Consider the following 18,661-nt stretch of genomic DNA (forward strand, 5'->3'; position numbering starts at 1 on the left):
ATGAAGTCCTTGGTTTCAGCTGCGGAGTGAGGAAATACAACTGGAGGTGGCATGGAATGCCGGTGTGGAGAGTCATTGCGCCCCGATCCAGCTCTGTACTCCGCTTGCCTTGGGGAGAATTGCTAAAGCTTCTGGTCCGGAATGTGTCCATGCGTAAAATGAAAGGTACTATTAACGTGCATCTACCAACTTCAGAAGGGGCCGTAGGGATGAAGATGTAATTAAAGCCTGTGAGCACTTTGTGCTTCTTGATGAAAGACAACAACACCACTGTGAAGTTTTATTATCTACCGACTCTGTTTTTAAAATGGTTCCAATTCCTTTCCGTTTTTCCTTTTGGGGTCTGAATAAACTTTATTAGCTATTAATTTCAAAAAAGTCCTCCTTGTACCTCAGAGCAGGATTTTATTTAGCGCCTCAGAGAATTTCTTTCCATACCCCAGACCCTCAAAGGAATCCTCTTGGTCAGGGTGGAAGAGGCCGGTGTGTGTTCAGCTGCTGAGTTCAGTTCAATTTAATAAATACTTATGGAACATCTACTCACATCTTCTTAGGCCTGAGAGGCAGGCAGGGCTGAAATGAGTAGGAAAGGTTGTGAACTTTGGGGCCAGGCTGCCTGAGGGTTGAATTCCAGCTGACACTTCCATAGGGGTCCTTGGAGAGCCTCTCCTCACCTCTCTGAATCTCTGTTTGTCACCTGTAAAATGGAGATAACCCCATTTATCTCCCAGGGTAAGGTAATAAAAAGATAGAAATCAAGTGAGTGGTGGGTAGGCGCTCGGTGAGGCCTTGCCGCCTTCTCTCTAGCATCAGCCTCTGGAGGAGGGGGAAGGGAGATGCCTCTTCCTCAGCTCTGTTTCTCCTCCCTGAGGCCCTCTGTCTACTCCTAAAGGCTTGTCCATCCAGAATGTCAGCCGGTTAAACCAGTGCTTCTGAAATGTTCTCATGTCAATTTCCCCTGTGCTCCTGGGCGGCTCATTTCCTCCATACACACCCTCCTCCACCAAAATACCTCCATGGCCTCCCCATCATTCCACACTCCACCCTCCCTTCAAACCCATTCCCAAGGAGGAGAGAAGAGCTTTCCTATTCTTTTGAGAGAGCACACAGTGGAAGTGGCTTTGCTTTGTTGTCTCCACTTCAGAAAAGATCAAACTGCAGTCTCCATGAAGTGTCAGTCCTCCAAAGGAGGCTTCAGGCCAGAGGGAGGAGCAGTGAGGCCAGGCAGGGTAGGCTGAGGCTGTCCCAGAGGGACCAGTCCAGGCAGAACCAACACAGCCTTCCAAGATGTCCTCGCAGGGGCCCATATCACCCTGGATCTAGCCTGAAAGATGCCCCCTAGAATGTTCCCTGGCAGATATGGCTGTCCTGTCTGAGAGAACCATGATAAAGGAGTTCACACAGGATCCTGTCCTTTTCTAAATGAGGATTCTTGTCTCCTGGGTTCCCAGGGAGGAGAGCGGATGCAAGGGAGCCCTTGAATAGGCACCGCAGAGGCCAAGACACTTTAAATTAAGCTTCCAATGCTTAGAAGGGGCCATGGCTTCCCACAAATCCCCTGGTGCACGCAGCTTTGAGGCAGAGTGTTCAGTCCGTCTGTTCTTTTAGAAGTGCGCCTTGGAAGCCAGGAGTTATTTGTTTCCGAAAGGTAGGCGCTCATCAGGTGGGTGGTCTTTGCATTTTTTGTGTGCTTTGATTCCCTCCCTTTTCTTTTCAGGACTATTGAGGGGTTTATTTTTCCCTCTCCCAGCAGTGCTCGGGGGTTTGGCTGCAATGTGCATCTATGTTGGGTTTTCCCACAGGCCCCTGCAAAGGCAGCCCCGTTGCCTTCAGAAAGTCCCGGGCGGCCCGTAGGGGGTGTCGGAGCTGCAGCTGTGCGCCCCCTCCCTTCTGCAGCAGGCTTTGATCAGTTTTCGTGGGGGCTGAGTGCAGCCTGACCTCCCATCTCCAGCATCTCTCAGGTGGAAAGTTCTGTTCAGCCTGTCTGTGGCTTCAAAGGCTCTCCCTCCTTCAGGCTGGGATGAGACTGATAATGGTTCTCATTTTGTTGTCGTGTGATCTCCCAGCAGCCCCCATCTTTCCATTGACAGGCTTTTTACTTATTTGGTTGGGCTGCTTTGGCCAAACTCAAACCACCTTTCTGGTTGAGGAAGCACATTGACGTTCTCTCCCATTGAGGCTCCTTTGATGGCTCAGACGTGGCCTTCCAGCCCAGACAAAGGTGACCAGGCTGCGGCAGCCAGGCACCTGGCAAATCAGCATCTGGGCGTTGGGCAGGGCAGATGTCCCTCCGTGAGGGCAGAGGACTGTGTGAGCCTACAAGTCTGTGAAGAGGAACACTCAGCCCCGCCTTTTCTACCTTTGAAGCCTAAGGCAAGTCGCTGCTTTCTGCTCTAGTTCCTTGCAGGAATCCAGCAGTGGTGGCCGATGTCACACCCTACCCCATGCCTGTGCCCGAACCTGGGCTGGACATAGGCAAGGCCAAAGCCCTGACATTGACAACATTTCCAAAGAACTTGAGCCATTCACTATCTGGAGAAGTGGGCACCAGGCCAGCTGAGCTTGGGGAGTTCCTGTTCTGGCCCATTATTTCCAGCAGTTGTGGCCTTACAGCCTTAGTTCTCAGTCCAAAGGGTTAACAACAGCTACCTTAGCTGCTCCAGGGCCTACTTCCGGCTCTGGCCCCAAAGTGTCGCTGACCCTGTGCTTGGGCCTTCCAGCCCCCCATGGTGTGTAAAAGGACAGGGCTGGACATTCAAGGTAGCTGTCGGTGAGTTTGCACAGGGGTTGCTGCCTCACCAAAGGTCCATGGGGCCTGGGCTGCAGCTCGTCGCTCTTCATGAGGCGGATGGGGTTAGGCTGCACGTTGCCCTTTGGTTTCCTCATATTTAAAATAAGGGTGGCCAAGGGCAACAGGAGCGGTCAGGAGAGCATCCTTCTTCCTCAGTCTGATAGCACAGTCTCTTCCTTCCTTTTGATCATACTCAAAACAACTGCAATAGAACAATAAGTCTGGGAGGAGGCCAGAGGGGGATTTATTATGCTGTTGTGCTGTGGCACAGCCTTGCCTGACTTTATCTTGCACTGAGGTCTGCATGGGAGGAAATCTGCAGGCCTGTGGATTGTCTCTCTGAAACTGAACTCCCTCCAACCTGAAATCTGGCAGGGCAGGGGAGACGCTGCCATGTTGGCCACACCCCAGCATGAACCATGGCAAGAGGGAAACCAACCCAGATCTCCCAAAACCCTGAAAACATGACTGTGAGAGGCACGGGGACCCCCAACAGTCACAGCCCACCTGGGTTTAGCCCTTTAAGAGGGGACTCCAGAAACAGAGTTTGCCCCAGGACAGGAGCTCATCAGAGCTTTTCTTAATAGCCAGTGTCCTCTCTTCCCATTCCAGCAGGAGAGGAAGTTGTGTGGGGAGGTGCCCTTTGTTTGTGGCAAAGCAGGGAAAGCTCAGCAGTGGACTGTCAGCTTCTCACACCAGAGAGACCATGTGGCAGGGGGTTCTTCTCTTTTCCCGACAGGGCTGAGAGCCAAGAAAGGACCTCAGAGCCCTGGAGCTGAGAGAAAGTTGATTCGTCCCAGTTTTGACTTTATCTCCCCCTCAATGCAAATGTTTTGACATCATCTGCTGGTAGCAGGACCCACCAGGTCATCTCAGCAACCTTCATCTCAATCAACCCATCACTCCAACCCTCACTGACAAAGAAACTCTAATGCCAGTGCTGCTATTAAAATACATACATAAATAAATACATCCTTTCTCATCCGACAGCTGGGTGCTACAGGATGCACCCGACTATCTCTGTGGTGCTTGAGTCTTTTGTAATGCTGTGGCTCAAGCACAGGCAAACCTGGGGTCAAGGTCTGGCTCCACCAGCATTTGCTAAATGACCTTGAGCAGATTACATGACCTCCCAGACCCTCAGTTTCCTCATCTGTAAGATGGGGATGAGAATAGCAACCATATAGGATTGTTCTGAGGATTAAATGAGATAAAGTATGTGACCTACCTAGCACATGTTAAGCATTCTATAGAGTGCGGTCATTATTATTGCCACTATTTCAAATAGATGTGAGGATCTGATAAAACCTCCCCAGTCCTTAGTAGTGTCCTCAGGTGAACCATGAGCCCCAATCTCTGCTATGAGAAGTTAACCTATGAGGAACGCAAGAGGAAAGAGACTCCACAGCACAATGTTTAGGAAAGTTCACCTCAGACCCCAGCAGCAAGTCTGGGGCTGAACTCAGTTTTCTAGACAACCAGATTCTCTCTCTCTCTCTCCAGTCATTTCATCTCTCTGGGCGACCCCACTGCATTAGTTTTCTAGGGCTGCAGCAACAAAGTATCACGAACAGAGTGGCCTAAAACCACAGAAATGTATTCTCTACAGTCCTGGCAGCCAGAAGCCCCACATCAAGGTGTCTGCAGGGCCAGGCTCCCTCTGAAGGCTCTCAGGGAGACCTCTTCCTCGCCTCTTCCAGCTTCCAGTGGCTCCAGGTGTTCCTTGGCTTGGGGCTGCTTAACTCCAGTCTCTGCCTCCATGGTCACACTGCCTCCTCCTCTTTGTGACTTTCCCCCTCTGTGTCTCTTATCGGGACCCTTGTTATTAGATTTAGGATCCACCTAGGTAGTCCAGGATGATCTCATCGCAACATCCTTAATTGCCTCTGCAAAAATCCTTTGTACAAATCAGGCCATATTTACATGTTCTGGGGGTAGGGACATGGATGTATGTTTTTTTGAGCCACCATTTAACCTACTGCATCCACTAACCCTGTAAAATATCTCATTGGATTATGACTAAAAAGTCAGGATAAGACCTCTCACCTGGGGTAGGTGAGGGGGCTCACTCCTCTCCATGGTAACATCACTGCTTCTCTGCGTAGCCTCAAGGAGGGGTCATGATCCACCACCTTCAAGGAAAAATCTAGCTCTTCATTCTTTACTCATTGGCAGGGAGTGAAAACAAGTTCCTTCCACTTAGTGAGAAACAGGCACCTACTGCATCCAATGGGGGACTCAAGTCTGTGCTGAGTTCCAGGGCTTCCTGTTCTTAGTTGGATATGTTGGGATTTCAAAACCCACTGTGGGCCGGGCACAGTGGCTCAAGCCTGTAATCCCAGCCCTTTGGGAGGCCGAGGCAGGTGGATCACGAGGTCAGGAGATCGAGACAATCCTGGCTAACACGGTGAAACCCCGTCTCTACTAAAAATACAAAAAATTAGCCGGGCATGGTGGCGGACGCCTGTAGTCCCAGCTACTCGGGAGGCTGAGGCAGGAGAATGGTGTGAACCCAGGAGGCGGAGCTTGCAGTGAGCCAAGATCGCGCCACTGCACTCCAGCCTGGGTGACAGACCAAGGCTCCGTGTCAAAAAAACCCACAAAAACAACAACAACAAAAAAACCCCATTGTGCCCCTTAGGCTTATGAGTGCAAAAACTCACGTGTGATAAGCCCCCTTCTGGCAAAGCCCCACCAGAAACATCATTCTCTCAGTGCTCAAAACCTTCACCTTCTCCTCTTCTTGCCAACCTCCAGAGGCCCCACACTCACTGAAAAGGGGGCATAACTCCTCTCTTTTCTCAAAGGCCTCCTCTGGCCTCGCTCTCTGACCCCTGTTGTCTATTTCCTCCTTCAGCCCCTTATTCAAACATAAACATCCATGTCTCATAGGAAAGACATTGCCCAGGGGTTCCCAGTCCCCTGTCAGGAAGGCCTTTCCTCCAAAATTTGCTGACAGTTAAGCTACCAGACTGCAAGGGAAGACAGATCATAATATAATGTGTTTTTTGTTCTTCCAATCAAATAATACTTGTATATGAATTTAGTATAGGTCTCAGCTCCTTCCAGGTGGCTTTAAGAAGAAAGCCAGCGTTATGCCCTTTCCCTCTGATGAGTCTAATTGCATGGGGCTCTGGTGGTGGCCCTGCTTTGCCCTTCAACAGCGTCTATGAATCACTTTGTGTTTGTAGGTTTCTTTTTAAAGGTGTTCCTCCTATTTCTGGCTCACAGATGTTGACAAGTAGCATGTGTAGAGTTCAGTCTGCACAAATCTGGGAGCTCTGAACACTAGATCATATAATCACAGAGTCCCCCACCACTGCAACCTGGCTAGGTGCAGGAAAGTCACCATAACCCTACAGTCCTGTGGAAAGGGTAGAGTAGTGGGGACTAACTGGAAAGAAGTGAAAATAAGACAAAGTAGCCAGTGGAATCTCCAGTCTGCCCCTTGCTTAGCTATGGAAAGTGCAGCAAGACAATGGGTGAAGCCCATTACTTCTCTGAATGATCTTTCAGCTTGTCTGCTGAGGGTCCACTTTCTCTCCTTTCTCTGCCTGCATGTTTGTGCACACTTTGTGTCTTCAAGTGGAGACTACGAGTTTTGTGTGCATGGAACAGAGCCCTCTAGAAGGGTTTTGTGCCACTTTAAAATGTGACTCCCAAAAAATCTGACCTGTGCTCCTATATTGCTGATGGAAATACAAAATGGTTCGGCCATGTGGAGAACAGAATTGCAGTTCTTCAAAAAGTTAAAAATAGAATCACCATATGACTAGTAAATCCACTCTTAGGTACATACCTTAAAAAAATTGAAAATAGGTATTCAAATAAATACATGTGTATGCAAGTTCATAGCAGCACAATATTCACAATAGTTGAAGGGTGGAACCAGCCCAAATGACCACTGATGGATGAATGAATGAGCAAAATGCAGTATATCCTGACAACGGAGTATTATTCAGTCATAAAAAGGAATGAAGTACTGATGCATGCTACACCATGGAGGAAGCTTGAAAACACACTAGTGAAAGAAGACAGACACAAAAGGTCACATACTATATGATTCCATTGATATGAAATATCCAGAATAGGTAAATCCATAGCAACATAGTAGGTTGGTGGGTTTCCAGGAGCTGGCAGAAGGGGAGATGGGAACGCTTGCATAACAATTATGGGTCTTGCTTTTGGGGTGATGAAAACATTTGGAACTAGACAGAGATGCTGGTTGCACATCATATCTAGTTGCCACGGAACTGTTTACTTTAAAACGGTTAATTTCATCTTATATAAATTTCACCTCCATAAAAATGAAATGTTTTAGAAAGAGAAAGTTAAAAAAAAAATACCTGTGTGTTCCATGAACACAACCCAACCCCTGCTCTCGTTCCCATTTCCCGTTCCCTTCCTGGTAGACCTGTGTGCCCATTGTCAGTGCCATGGTATCAAATCAGCTTGTGGTGCAGATTACTGTCGGGCTTGTTCTTGATCCCACTTCTGAGACACATCCTCTAGAATTCCATGACTAAAGCTGAGTCTACACAGTAGCAAACAAATGTTTTACCAGAGAACAATGGGTGTCTCACCACAAGACTCTTTCTCAATATTTTGTTTCTGTGGTGGTAAAGTGGATTTTTCTCGGCAAGATGAACAGGTTTGCACGTTTCTCTGTCTCTAGGAATTTCCACAGGCTGCAAGAAGAAGAAGAATACAAGTGTCAAGATACCTAGAAAAAGATGGAAGGCTTGCATAAAACCTACTGGGCTAAAACTGTTGTTTATTGAAGTTATGGGGAAAAAAGTTCATGTCCCCATTCTACTTGTTCCAACCTCATTTGAAGAGTTGAGAGAGAACCTGTAGTTTTGTGCTTCCAGAACAGAGAAGATTTGGAACTTCAAAGAGAAAACTGCCCCTAGGGAGAACTGGGGACATGTAGATACCCTGCGTTAACCAGGGCAGAAAGTTGTAGTCTGTTGATGGAACTGTCATTCACTCATGCACCTAAACCCTTGAAGTCATTCATGAGGGTGGAAATCAACTTCTTCCAAGCTCCTGTTAATGTTGATATTTTGACCTCCTCCTGTGACTCACGAATGTTCTTAATGGAATTCATTCACTCACTGCAAATGGTCCTGCCATGTGCCAGGCCACTGGCTGGAGAAGACCCCGTCCCTGCCTTGCTACATAAGCATCTCAGTGAAAAAGCCAGGCAGACACACCAGGAACATCACAGCCATACGGCAAGTGCTCAGACAGAGGTATCAGGCCATGGGAGCACCAAGGAGTCATTGCCTCTGGGTCCTGTCAGAGTTGGGGACAGTGAAGTCCAGTGTTAAAGGAAGATGGTGACAGGATACCAGCATTGCAGGCAAGTAAGCACCTCATCCACATTGGCCCAGAAGCATGGACACAGGTGGCATATCTGGGGAACACTGCTGCAGAGAGGAGAGGAGGGAACATCGCTACAAGAGGAGAGGAGGCTGTCGGGGCAAGTTGGGGCCAGATTGGAAAGGGTCTTAAATGTGACCCATTTTCTTCTGCTGACTTTTTCCTTTTCATAGGAACAACAGCCAAATATTTGTCATAAATCATTTTCCTTCATCCTATCAGTAGCCCCCTTTTACCGATGAATACACAGAGATTCAAAAAGGTTAAGTAATTCCAAAGAGGGATGCACATATCACCGGAACATACAAGAAACTGCTTGTCAATGACTGGGTGGTTACTGCTGGGGGAAGCCAGGATGGAAGGATGGGACCCAAAGAACAAAGGTGGCTTTAATTGCATCAGTAACATTTCATTTCTTAAGCTGGGTTTGGGTACACGGATGCTCTTTGTGCCTTTTGGTGTGTGAAATTTTCATAATGACTCTTAAAGCCACTGGACCTGCGTGTTAGGGCAGCATCTGGGCTTGAAAAGAGGCAGTGTCTGAGGCTGAGGGTCCCTTGAGAACACAGGGGCTGCCCTTCATTTCCAAATGCTTGATGGGTTTTTCACTGTGGTTAAGGGGGTAAATCACTATTTCCACCTAGTCAAGGCCTCAGAGCTGACACTTCTACAGAAAAAGCAGGACAGACAGGTTTGGCCCTCCTAGTTCCCTTGGGCAGGAACTGAATGTTTCCCATCTAGGGGCATATGAGCAGAGAGGAAGGGGTCTGAGCCCCACAGTGTGTCCTCAGTTACTGCTTCTACGCGGCTTGGCTGCCCGTGCTCCGAGTTCCTTGTCAAGTGCATTTCCCTTCAAGTTAACACTGTTTGCTTCCTCCGCTAGAGCATCCTGCCCCCTCCAGCATAGCCCTGAGGAGACCCAGCCCCCTGCCTTCCTGGCATGCAGAGCTTAAAACAAGAGCTCTCTGCCATCGGACATCCTTACCATTTCCAGCTATTGAGTGTAATCAGGTGTGCCAGGATCTGATTTCAAAGCCGAAAGCAAAGGGGCTCGGAGGAATCCTCTCTCTCGATTGCGCCAGTGGAAGACAAAGGGGTCTGAACAAACAGGATGCACTGAGAGCTGTGGAGAGCACTCCTCAGCAAGTGGGGCGGGCAGGATGCAGGGTTGGAATAGTTGACCTGTAAGCCTGGGCGTTGGCATGCGAGACAGTCATGCCCAAGAGAAGCAAGGCAGGGCATGAACAGATGCTGATTCATCTGACAGCCTCTCTGGATGGTTCCTGGGCCCAGGGAGTTATATCATCCCTGCCCGACTAGAAGATCCTGACTCTGGCCATTCACCTTGCAGAGAATGCTGACATTTCTAGAGATCAGAGAAAACCCACCATGCCTTGTAGGGTGGATGAGCGGTACTCAGGAATCTACAAGCAAGTCAGAACTGATGAGTTGTGGAGGTGGAGAAGACCCACTGGTTGCACCTCAATGTCTGGGTCCTGACGGATCCACTTTTTTTCTGCCTCTGTTTCTATCTCTTACCCCATACTCTGCTTGCTAGGCTTGGAAACCTACATCTAGCAAACTCTCCCAATCATTAACTGGATAAAGAGTTAAAAGTCATTCCAGAGAACACGACCCTTCTTGGGAGGCTATAGGCCGAGGAAAAATTTCAGTATTTCCTTTCTCCTTCCCATTGCCCCCATTTTTATATGGCAGGAATCAGAGATGAAAACAAATGTTGTAACAAACCCGACTTGAAGGCAAAGATCATCAAAGGCAGCAAGAATAGGAAGCAGCTTACAGTGGGAAGAACGCGCCCACCTGGACTGACCCCTCACTGATGGTGACACTTAGTGGTGTTGCCCCAGTTCACCATCTTTCAGAGATAGCCTTGCTGGTGTTTTCAACCAGGAATGCTTGGAATATTGCCCAGACATCTCTGGCTGTTACAGTGCCTCAGGGAGTGCTCCTGACATTTTCTGGATGAGGCTGGAAGTACAAATGTCCTCCAGTACACAGGATAGTCATACAACTGAAGAACTACTCCCACCCTTTTGCTAATAGAGCAGCACTGGTGAAATTGGTCATTTCTGTGTTTTTTTTTTTTTTTTTTTAAGATGGAGCCTCACTCTGTCATCCAGGCTGGAGTGCAATGGTGTGACCTCAGCTCACTACAACCTCCGCCTCCCAGGTTCAAGGGATTCTCCTGCCTCAGTCTCCCGAGTAGCTGGGAATACAGGCACGTGCCACCATGCCCAGATAATTTTTTTTTTTGTATTTTTAGTAGAGACGGGGTTTCACCATGTTGGCCAGGCTGGTCTCGAACTCCTGACCTCAAGTCATCCACCTGCCTGGGCTTCCCATAGTGTTGGGATTACAGGTGTGAGCCACCGCATCTAGTCAGAATTGGTCATTTCTGACACTCAGCTAAACCCCGAGCTCCTCTAACCTGGAGCCTTTGAACATGAAACCTATAGAGAGAGTCTCTGAAAAGAATCCAATTCTAAAGGCCACTGTTGGTTCTAGATGAAATAAAAAACACACAGAAAATGAAAACCCGCCTGACATCTATAGTTCATCAATTGCCTTTAAAGGCAACTCTTACACAAACTCAAAAGTTCCCAAGAGAAATTCTAACCTGGCATAAAGCATTGGGAGATTTATGAAGATGCTTTCTCCCAGAGCTAGAGTTCTGGGAACTGGACACTCAGAGGCTGCCTCTTGGCTTCTCTAAAATAGGTCTGGGACATACCTTAGGTTGTTTTGTCCCTATACAGTGTAAATAGCTGGTGCGTGACACTTCAGCAATGGCTAAAAAATAAAATCCGAGCTAATCATGGGTATATGGGAAGCACAACGAATGTGCAAGTTGCAAATGATTTCTATCTATGTAAAATGGCAACATAACTAGGTCTGTTCTTTAGTATGGCCAGGGTGGAAGCCGAGTATGAGGTCCTTGGGGGAATTCTAACTACATGAAATTGACTACCTAGGGCTGTTTTTTTCTTGGAGGGGGCAGGGAGAAACCAGCAGATACCATCCAGATTTTTCTTAAAAGGAGAGACTTGATGAATCCATCATTCTACTCATAAGCAAATGCCTTTCACAAAGAATTTGAATTCTAGTGAGATTTTGAGCACAAAGCTGCAGTGTCTTTGAGAACTTGATTTATGATTCAAGATGAACTGCTGGTAACTCTGGGGTCATTCAGCCAGGGGAGATGGGAAGGGCAGACCCATTAATCAAAAGGTAGCAGGAGACCCCTCCAGGTGAGCCAAATGCACAAAGGGAGGAAGTGAGTCCAGGTGGAGAAAGAGACCCCTCCCCTCATCTCTGGGGTTGCTGGGAGACAGCTCTGCTTCAGGGAAGCTCGGAGGGATGGTCTAATGTACATTCTCTCAAAGAATCAGAGAGGCTGCAGCTTATCTGAGAAGAATTTAAATCCTGGCTCTGACACTCACGAGCTGTATGACATTAAGCAAGCTACCTAAATCTGAACCTTGGGCCCTTCCAAGATGGGAATAATGGTACCTGCCTCAGAGGTTGTTAGGGAAATAAGCAGGCATTTACTGAGTACCTAATACATGCCAGGCTTGGCACGAGGTACTGGGGAGACAATGGTAGAAGGGTTGACAGTTTCATGAAATCACTTCTATAGCTCACTAGGCACAGACACTGCCTGTCATTTGGTAGCTGCTCAACAAATGTTACTTCCCTTCCCCTTATAATCTGTAACACTGGGCCCCTGCTATGTGCAAGCTATTGTGTAGGCCCTTGGACCTGACATCAAGTAGCAATTTGTAACTTCAAAACTGGTTTCACACAGGAGAACAAATATCAGCAGTTTTTGCACTTGCTCATGGAGAGATAGCAGGAGGGATTTTGAGCTCACAAATCCCTTTAGTTGTAGCAGCCCTTCTTTTACTGATGTTATATCCTGGACTCCTAAGAAAGATCCAACCTATTTATTCCAGGTCATTAATATACCTGACACTGCTCTAGGTGCTTAAGAAAAAACTCAGTGAAGAAATCAAAGATGCCTGCCCTCCGGGGCTTATATGGTAACAGAGAAGACACAGAACGAAGGGTTAACATTGTGAGCTATTGATTATTTATTACCTTGTATGGAGATAAGTGCTTTGGGAAAATATAAGAAGAGCAGGATGGGGGTAAGCAGAGCTGGCTGCAATTTTAAGTGGGTCAGTCTCACAGAGAAGGTGGTATTTTAGCAGAAATTTAAAGGTGAGGGAGCCATCCATTATGTGAGGAAAGGAGGTGAGGGAGTCAGCTATAGTACTCTGGGGAAAAGGGTTCCAGCAAAGGGTTCAGAAATGCAAAGGCCCTAAGGTGAAAGAATGCCTGTGACAGGGGTCAGCTAGGAGGCAGTGTGTCTGCAACAGGTGAGCGAGCCAGGAGCCGTGAGAGGCGGGGAAGCAGGTGCTGCTGGAATTGGTAGAGCTTTCTAAGCCTGTGGAAGGACTCTGCTTTCAGTCTGAATGAAAAAGGGTTACTTGAGAGTTTTGAGCAGAGGAATGGCATGATCTGATTTATGTCTTAAAACTGGAGAGGAGGTCATAAACTCAGGCTCAGGCCTTCCATGAAGGCTGGAAAACCATCCATTTATCTACCCTGTCATCTTCACAGGCCCCCTGGCATGAAAATTAGGCAGATTATTTCTATTCCCATTTTACAAACTGGGGAACTGGGACTCGGGAAGGCTATGGGCGTTCTCTGAGGGCCCAGAGCTGGAAGGTGGTAGGCTGAGGACTGAATTCTTACAGTGCCCCCTGACGTGGACTAAGATGGGTGTCTGGACACTAGGAGCTGTCTGCTCCACAGTGTCCATGGGGCTTTCATGCATCCTTGAGGATTGTTTTGATGCAGAGAAAAGACCAACTGGGGCTACTTTGGTTTTTGAAATTAATATTTACTAAATTTACACATTGAAAAAATTCAGTTTTCTTTTAGGCTTTAAAGTTCATCTTACAAATCTTACTACATTCTAGTTATAAATCATAGATGGTCAATGACAGTTTGTGGATGATGTCCTCACATTTCAAAAGATCCTTTCTTACCTTATGCCTCAATAATGAACACGATGCGTTGCACCTAGTACATCCCACATCATATATCTCAGAGTCAATCACAACAGAAAGGAAGAGAGGGAGCGCTGCTGGGGGCCTGAGGTGGGGGTGCAACTTGGCCAGGCACTAATCCATGACCAGGGCTGGGGCTCCAGGCCTCAGGGTCTGTGGAGTGGGCTTACTGGCAGGACTGGCTGCTGGGCAGGTGCCACAGGAAGAAGATTGGAGAGGCACCCGAATGTAGGAAGAAAGGGAATGTTTTCCCTTTCCTTATCTCCTAGTTCCCTTTTTATCCTTAACTCTGGAGAAAAAATTGTGACTACAAAGTTGTAGGCTGGTTTTGCTTCTACCATGTTGACGAACAGAGGCTCCAGGGGCAGTTTGACAGTGTAAGGCCCCTCTGAGGAGGCCTCCCATTGCTTATCTCAGTCTTTTTCTAACTCCCTGCTCTCCCCTTGGCCTCTCCATGGTCCATCTTTCTCTCTGCTGTCCTTCCTGCAGTGTTCCTCCCTACCCCTCCCTTCTTTTGGCCTTGGGAGCTCTCCACCCTTCCCCTCCCAACATTTTGCCTCCATACCCCACGCTCTTTGTTGCTGAATTCAAGGTTCTCAATACAATAAAGCTTTGATGATTTGCCCCAATTGAGAAGGAGTGTCAGCTTAAATTAATGAGGAGTCTGAATAATAGAATTTTAAAGCAAAGTTTAGTTGCTTTCATGTTGTTAAGACATCCTTTCCAGAGAGAAGAGTTAGCATTTAAATGCGGTAATAGTTGATGTTGAGAAATGGGGCAATATGTCTTAGAGAATCTTTTCAGTAATCTACCAGAAACGAATCACTTATAATTAGCATATACTTTCCTTGAATCAGAGTGTTTCTGCCTTTAAAACCTTTCATTTTTAGTGACCAATATTTTTTAAATCACTGATTTTATCAGACTTCTCTCAGATCCACAAGTTTCAACCCCTGAGTTCTTCATGGTGGAGACATTTTCACATTGAAAGTCTCTCTAGAAATTTTAAATTTTCAATGACATAAGCAATACATGAATATATCATCTTTGCAAAAAATTGATACTTTAAAAATATTAAAATCACATAAATAATAAAATCATTTCTGTTATCTCATTTATATTACTTTCTTTAAGGTGGTAACAATGTATTCTCCATAACAAACCATTCTGCCAAAAAGTCCCTTCTCCAGGGTCCTATCCAAAAGGCACAACCCTCCACACTTGATTGGATCTTACATGTTTAAAAAATAAGTGGTGGCTGAGGCAGTTACGGCTCTCAGCCTCCCAGTCTGTATCTTTATTCTGCAATTCTCCCCACTTCCCTACCACATCTCTGCATGTTCCATTCGCATATAATTGCCAGGAAAACTCACCAAGTGAAGCACATCTGCCAAATGTTAATAATTAGGAAATCTAGATACGGGCATTTGGGTGTTCATTACACTATTTTCTTTACTTTTCTGAATGTTGAAATTTTTCATAATGAAAAAAGAAAGAAAAAGAAAAACTCACCAAATGCTAAGAACAACAAAACAACAAATGAACCTGAAAAGAAGAAAGGTCTGGTTCTAGTTACTACTATTTTCCTCTTCCTACAGAGTCCCAGCCCTGCACTGGGAAAGGCTGTGCCTCATCTGTGGGAATAGGAACATAGAAATGCCTGGTGTATTTCTTACTAATGTGTCCACTTTTTCAAGCTCTTTCACACTTGTTCTTCTTTTACTTGCACAACAAGCCTTTAGGGGGTAAAAAAGGCAAATGGGTTTCCCCCATTTTACAGAAATGGTATTATTGGGAACCAAGAGGTTTCATGATACTAGCTAATAATACCAGCTCACAATTACTGCTTTCTTACTAGGCAGCAGGCATTGTTCTAGGTACTTACATGCATTGAATAATTTTAACCTTACAATAACTGTAAGAATTATGTGCATAATTGCCTGAGATCACAAAGCTAGTAAGTGGTGGATTGCAGCAGGAACCCAGGCAGTCTACTCATGGGCCCGAACTCACAAGCATCTATATCCTCATGTGATAACATTACAGATGCCTCCCAAGAGTGGAAATGTGGCAGCCTCCAGGGTGCATTCGGACTATAAAAGCATTCATTTGACTTATAGACTATTTTATAATTTTTGAATTTCAAGATGTATTTAAAGAAAAAATTAATACAAAAAAAAAAAAAAAAAAAAGGCCAGGTGTGGTGGCGTGCACCTGTAATCCCAGCTACTTGGGAGACTGAGGCAGAAGAATCACTTGAACCTGTGAGGCGGAGGTTGCAGTGAGCTGAGATTGTGCCATTGCACTCTGGCCTGGGCAACAAGAGCAAAACTCCATCTCGAAAAATAAATAAATAAAATAAAAATAAAGAAAAAATTTATCTGAAAACCCAGATTTCTGGCTTCCCTTGTAAAATCAGACGTTCTGGCAACATGAGGCCAGCATCCCACAAAATAACAATTGGCTGGAGCTGAGATTGTGAAGGAGAAATTTTTCATGACAGTTTGTTAAAGGCTTTAAGTAAGACTTTATTCAAGAAGGAACACTGCAATGGCGTTTTGCAGCCGTAGAGAGAGATGGGCTCAACCCCGAATACAACAAGGAAAAGTGGTAATTTATAGCCAAAGAGCAGGGTGGATGTCAATGGATGAAAAATTACTAAGAAGAAACACCAAGGCTAGGGGGATTCTGGCTAAACGGACATGGCAGGATTCTTACTGCAGGCAGGCAAGGGTGACAGGATATTAGAGGTGGGGGCTGAGGAATATAATTAGGTACTGAGGGTGATCAAATACCAAGGGTGGGGAATTTTCACTCAATTGACTTAGCAGGATTCTTGCTAAAACTGGACTAAGCAAGCCAAGGATAGAGCCCAAGGTTGGGGCCTAGTCAGAAAGACGACTCAGAGGAGCCTGACTCAAGTTTGATCAAAATGGGAGTCTTTGTCAGTAACTGCTGCCCATTTAAATACGGTAGGCTCTCTCTGATCTGTCAGTCCCTACAACTGCCTATTACTGCACCTGGCCTCTTTTTGCAACTCTTTTTACCTGTCTAGCATGGACATTTGAGTTTGTAACCCCTGTACTATTAAAAAAAAAAAAAAAAGACAAACCCTAAAGAAACAAAATGTAATTTCTGTCCTGGTGCCATCAATACACTGCCAAAGTCATTTGTTCATTCATTTGTCTTTCCATGTAATAACCATCCATTCATGCATCCATCCATCCACCTTTTCATTCTGTCTCATGCACCATCCCTACCTAGCTTAGCAATTCTCAAACTGCACAGTCATACTTGAATTTATTGGCCAGTATCTACTTTTTTCCCAATCAGATAAGAAGGGCAAGATCAGAGGATAAGGGATGTTCTGTGAGGAAAACTGTTATGGGAGGTGTTGAGCTGTGTCCCCTCAAAATTCATATGTGAAGTGCTAACCTCCAATGAGATTGTATTTAGAGATAGGGCCTTTAAAAGAAGGTAATTAATGGCCAGGCATGGTGGCTCACACCTGCACTTTGGGAGGCCCAGTTGGGCAGATTACCTGTGGTCAGGAGTTCAAGGCCAGCCTGGCTAACATGACAAAGCCCCGTCTCTACTAAAATTTTTAGTCTCTACTAAAAATACTAAAATTAGCCAGGTGTGGTGGCACGTGCTTGTAGTCCCAGCTACTCGGGAGGCTGAGGCAGGAGAATTGCTCGAATCTGGGAGGTGAAGACCACCGTGAATCAAGATTATGTCACTGCACTCCAGCCTGGGCAACAGAGCGAGACTTATCTCAAAAAAAAAAAAAAAAAGGTAATGAATTGTACATCATGTTCAGCAACCGAAAATAAAAAGGATGTAATTAAGGTTAAACAAGGTCATAAATATGAGGTCCTAGCCTCATGGCGACCTCAAACCAAAAAACATACAATGGACATACAGAAAATAAGAAGCAAGAAGATAAGGTTCTAATCCAATAGAACTAGTGTCTTTATAAGAAGTGGATGAGATACTAGGAGCTCACACACAGAGAACAAGCCATGTGAGGACACAGAGAGATGATGTCCACGTGCAAGCCAAGGGGAGAGGTCTCCAGAGATATCAAACCTGCTGGAGCCTGTATTATGGACTTCCAGCCTCCAGAACTGTGAGTAAATACATTTCTGATCTTTAAGCCATGCAGTCTGTGGTATCTCTATGTAGCCTGAGCAGACTAATATAGCAAGGAACTATTGTCCATGTGCCCTCTGCCTTTTCTTTTCTTTTTTTTTTTTTTGTTGAGACGGAGTCTTGCTCTGTCACCCAGGCTGGAGTGCAGTGGCCTGATCTCAGCTCACTGCAAGCTCCGCCTCCCGGGTTTACGCCATTCTCCTGCCTCAGCCTCCCGAGTAGCTGGGACTACAGGCGCCCGCCACCTCGCCCGGCTAGTTTTTTGTATTTTTAGTAGAGACGGGGTTTCACCCTGTTAGCCAGGATGGTCTCGATCTCCTGACCTCGTGATCCGCCCGTCTCGGCCTCCCAAAGTGCTGGGATTACAGGCTTGAGCCACCGCGCCCGGCCCCCTCTGCCTTTTCAATCCCTCTCACCCTCCCCACTTTCCCTGAACAGGCAGTCACCCAACATCCAAGGCCATGTGAATAGGTACTAAGAGAGGGTGTTGGTAATCCCAGTTAAGAAGGTCTATGGTTTCTCCAGTGCTGTGACCACACCATCAGGATGGGCTTTGAGGGTGGGAAAGGGATGGTGAGATGCCACTAAAAAATTCTACCAGCGAGATGAACTCAGGCCATCTCACTAAACCCTGTGTGCTTGAAATGGGGAGTTGATGCTTAAAGTTTACAGACTTTGGAGTTGAGGTGTGGGCATGAAAAATATTAGCAAAACCCAAAGTGGCTTAAGGAGCACTGAGAGGTATAGGTTCATCCAGCTAGTTGGTTGGGTTTAGCAAGCAGTTTTTGTCTGGAGATCCTGAGTCCAGCTTAAACAGTGATGGTCAGAATAATCACTGCAAAATTTGCTTCATTTTAAGCTTTCCTCCGGAGGGCTTTTCACCAGGTGTTCTAGTTAGAGAGGCTTATGTTATTGACACAAAGATAGGTAGTTGTTGATTAACTACGGAGGGGCATAGAGAACTGGGAGAAAGCCAAACTGGCTTCTGCTTCATCTTTGTATCAACTTTCAAGTTGCTAGAGTGGTAATGACTGTGGGGTTTGGACGATGGTGTTGGGATGAGAGGCTGGACAAACCCCATATAGGTTTCTGGGCCCCAGAGGACAGCCAATGGCAGTAGACTTAAACCTCCGATTCTAAATAGAATGGGCAGGGATCTGGAGGTGCTCCGGAGGAACAGAGGAACTGACTAGAATCCCACAGTAGAGATTTGCAAACACTATCATAGGCTCCTAGG

The 18,661-nt window shown here is 46.3% G+C and overlaps 1 protein-coding gene across 4 annotated transcripts in view; it reads right to left on the minus strand.

The window, feature by feature from the left end:
- Window positions 1-388: 388 nt before the first annotated feature.
- RAD51B (RAD51 paralog B) overlaps window positions 389-18,661 on the minus strand; it is a 678,049-nt gene continuing 659,776 nt past the window's right edge. The window contains exons 10-11 of one of the 4 annotated variants that reach the window (XM_033187636.1): window positions 7,353-7,479; window positions 389-697 (exon numbers count right to left, since the gene is read on the minus strand). In XM_033187636.1, the coding sequence (XP_033043527.1) occupies window positions 537-697; window positions 7,353-7,479 (288 nt within the window). In that variant the 3' untranslated portion in view covers window positions 389-536. Of the gene's footprint in view, window positions 698-6,729; window positions 7,480-18,661 lie in introns of those variants that run through there. The other 3 variants (XR_004431542.1, XM_033187637.1, XM_033187638.1) reach the window with 3 other exon arrangements.

The sequence above is a fragment of the Trachypithecus francoisi genome, unplaced genomic scaffold (assembly GCF_009764315.1).
Source record: "Trachypithecus francoisi isolate TF-2019V2 unplaced genomic scaffold, Tfra_2.0 Lachesis_group3, whole genome shotgun sequence".
Classification (NCBI taxonomy): Eukaryota; Metazoa; Chordata; class Mammalia; order Primates; family Cercopithecidae; genus Trachypithecus; species Trachypithecus francoisi.